Source organism: Dipodomys ordii, unplaced genomic scaffold, assembly GCF_000151885.1.
Source record: "Dipodomys ordii isolate 6190 unplaced genomic scaffold, Dord_2.0 Scaffold22, whole genome shotgun sequence".
NCBI classification, from domain to species: Eukaryota; Metazoa; Chordata; class Mammalia; order Rodentia; family Heteromyidae; genus Dipodomys; species Dipodomys ordii.
Window position 1 is genome coordinate 98965 of NW_012267238.1, and position 3591 is coordinate 102555.

General features: G+C 58.2%; 1 protein-coding gene across 1 annotated transcript in view; it reads left to right on the forward strand.

Annotated features, from left to right (window-relative positions):
* Positions 1 to 1963, forward strand: part of Sdf4 (stromal cell derived factor 4) — a 7841-nt gene extending 5878 nt beyond the window's left edge. The window contains exon 4 of the mRNA XM_013013915.1: positions 1099 to 1963. Coding sequence (XP_012869369.1) covers positions 1099 to 1382 — 284 coding nt within the window. The 3' untranslated portion in view covers positions 1383 to 1963. The remainder of the gene's footprint in view (positions 1 to 1098) is intronic.
* The last annotated feature ends 1628 nt before the right edge of the window (positions 1964 to 3591 follow it).

Below are 3591 nucleotides of genomic sequence, written 5' to 3' on the forward strand. Positions count from 1 at the left end.
TTTTTGCTTATGTGGTGCTGAGGAATGGAACCCAGGGCCTCATGCATGCAAGGCAAGCGCTCTACCACTGAGCCACCTTCCCAGCCCGCATGGGGGTTCTTTGCCGCTAGGGATGGAACCTAGACATGCGTGTAGGCAAGCGCTCTACCTCTGAGTCTTACCCTGTCCCGTGTTAGGGGAGTCTCTTCTTTTATCTTTGTACCTTTGCCAGGGCTTGAACTGAGTCTTCCATGCTTTTTTTTTTGGGGGGGGGAGGGGTCTGGTCGTGGGGCCTGAACTCTGGGCCTGGGCGCTGTCCCTCAGTTCTTCAACTCAAGGCTAGTGCTGTACCACTTGAGCTACAGCACCACTTTTGGCTTTTTCTGTTTATGTGGTGCTGAGGAATGGAACCCAAGGCCTCATGCATGCGAGGCGAGCGCTCTACCACTGAGCCACCTTCCCAGGCTCTTCCATGTTTTTCCTTAGCTTTCTTGCTCAAGGCTGGTGGTCTACGGGCCATTCCAGCACTTGAGCCACACCTCAACTTTCAGATTTTTGGTAGTTAATTGGAGATAAGAATCACTTGGATTTGTCTCCCCATGCTAGCTTCCAACCGTGATTTGAGTGCCCTGAGTAGCTAGGATTGCAGGGGGGCATCTGGCTTTTTAGGAGACCCAGTTCTGAAGTGGCCTGTGTGCAGGGGTGGGAGTTAGGCATGCCGGCCATCCCTGCCGCCGCCGTGGACCAGTGTGTGTGTCAGTTGTCCTGTGTGAGCCTTTCAGACTTGTTTTTCTCGCTGCGGAGGGAGCAGTGTGGTCTTACACAGCGTTGGTCCTGTTGATAGCTGAGCAGGGTGTGGCTGGGGTTCAGGGACCTGGTCCCTGGAGGCTAGTCCCTACCCCGCGGTCCAGTGCGTCTCTGCAGTGTACGCCCCACTGCAGACCCAGGGGGTGTTCCAGCAGTCCTGATTCCTCACCATGTTCCATCCTGGCTGTTCTGGAATGCAGCCCACGGGCACTTTAAATGAGGAACTGCTTTGGTGGATGGTTATAGTGGTATAACCTCACCCCTGAGGACAAAAGTGCTGCTGACCCCCCCTGACATGCGTCCATGGCTGAGTTCTCATGGCCGCATCGCAGGTGTGGGGACAAGTTGAGCTGGGCCACACTGAGCTCCGTCCCATGGGTGCTGGGTGGGACTCTGACCCGTGCTGGCTTCTGCTGCAGAGCTACATGGACCCCCTGAATGAGCACAACGCTCTCAATGAGGCAAAGCAGATGATCGCCATTGCTGATGAGAACCAGAACCACCACCTGGAGCCCGAGGAGATCCTCAAGTACAGCGAGTTCTTCACAGGCAGCAAGCTGATGGACTATGCCCGCAACGTGCACGAGGAATTCTGAGTGCCGCGGGCCGAGCCCCGCTCCTCCCCGACCTCCGCGCATTCTGAGCGGCTGTGGCCCGTGAGGCCTGGCAGTTAGCCAGGGCCCCGGGGGCTCTGGAGCAGCTACCTGTGCTGCATGGGGTGCCGTGTTCCCCACCCTGAGGCCCCGGAACCCCCTTCTTCCTGCTTCCCTGAGGACACGTGCTCTGTGTCATCTTGGGGCCACGCCGTGCCCAGGGTTATTAAAGATGTGCTTAGCAGGTCGTATGTCTCCTCTGCAGCGTCAGAAGGCCGGCAGCCCTTGACCCCCCGCCTCTGGACTGTCAGAGCTGCCGAGCCCTCGACCGCCGAGGGCGTGGGTCACGTCAGGGCCCGACCCCGGGCTTGTAGAAAATAGTACACCCTCTTGCCATTTCCTTGAAAACAGGTTCAGACAGAATTAGAACCTGCTTTGCTAGAAGTAAGCTATCTCCTTCCTGTTGAGGACCCGGGGGCCACGGAGCGGGGTCCTCCCCCGGCCCATAGAACTGCAGGATCTCAGGCTGCAGTCTGAGAAAACAGATTTGTTGGCACAAGAGTGATTAAACAGGAGTTGCTGTATCTTGTAGATTCATTCTTTAGGTGGAAACAAAAACAGTTGGGGACTTTGTGGCTGGGTGGTTTCCACTAGAAGCTTTTGAGGTGGGTGATCTGGTTAACAGGGTTGTAGATTGTGCTAAGCGTTGATTCGATTCTGCCAGGGGTAGAAGCGAGGCCAGGACCTCCGCCTTCTCCGGTCTGCTGGGGGGAGACAGGTGGAAGAGCGCGTGTGAGGAGGGCTGTGTGGGGGTGGGCTCCACCTGAGCGGGGTCTTACTGTTGGCAGGAACAGCGGACACTGGGCTGAGGGGGGCCACGCGTGTGAGGAGGGCTGTGTGGGGGTGGGCTCCACCTGAGCGGGGTCTTACTGTTGGCAGGAACAGCGGACACTGGGCTGAGGGAGGCCACGTGTGTGCGCGAGTGTGTGCACGCGCGTGTGCGTGCATGTGCGTGTGCATGTGCGCATGCATGTGTGTGTGCGTGTGTGTGAGCGCACGTGTGCGTGTGTGCGCGCGTGTGCGTGTGCATGTGCGCATGTGTGTGTGAGCGTGCGCGCGCGCATGTGAGCGCACGTGTGCGCGCGCGCGTGTGTGAGCGCACGTGTGTGCGTGTGCTTGCGCGTGTGTGAGCGTGCGTGTGCGTGCGTGTGCGCATGTGTGTGCGTGTATGTGCGCATGTGTGCGTGCGTGCGCGTGTGTGTGCGTGCGCATGCACTCCTGCCTGCCCATGCGTGCACATGTGTTTCAGGAACCAGTCAGGAGCGCTGTCTCAGTGCTGAATAGGGTAACCCGGTAACCCGGTGTCTGAGGATGGCTTGTGACTGGACCCGCTTCTGTGCCCATGGGGAACCTTGCTGGCAGCCAGTGTGGTGCTTTGCTTTCCAGGCCTCCGACAGGGTGTCGGGAAGGCTCTGCAGACCCTGGCCTCTGCAGCGGCCACCCTCTGAGACAGTCCGCCCCAGGCCAGTGCCACTGGCTGCCCCTCAGCTCTCGGTCCTGGGACAGAAGGGTCATATTGCACGGACTCGGGACCCTGCCTTGGGACAGTGCAGTCCCGGAGGTGCCGTGGTGCCTGGTCCCCACGTGGAGCTGTGTGGGGCTTCCCTGTGACGAGGGCCCCCTTCGATGTCTCACCACATGTGTCCAAAGGAAAGAGAAGTTTAACACCAGGGACGTTGGCAGGCTGGCTCCATCAAGACAGAGCAGCAGCCGCCATTAAGCCAGAGTTACAGGGGGCCTGCCCGGAAGAGCTCAAAACTGCAGTCAGTAACTGGGAAAGTTTATGGTGAGGTGGTTGATGCATTTGGTCAGGCGAAGTCAGGACCTGGAGACTCAGTCAAGTGGAACCAGCCACAAGTCCCAGGAAGCTCAGCCCCACCCCCCAATTATGCCTTCTAGAGTGGGGGTGCCCCTGGAGACCAAAACCCCAGCTTGCCGGCAACGCTCCCGCGTGGCTCTTCCCAGAGCCCGTCACGCAGGGGGCTCTGCCGCCAGATGGGCCCTGCGGGAGGGAGGGACACATGTGCATTCAGGATGTCTTTTGTCTTTAATTAGTTGTACAAAGGGGTTTTAATTACACAGGTCAGGTTACGGTATAATGCTTCTTGATCAGTGTTGCCTGTTCTCCATCTTTTTTTTTTTTTTTTTTTTG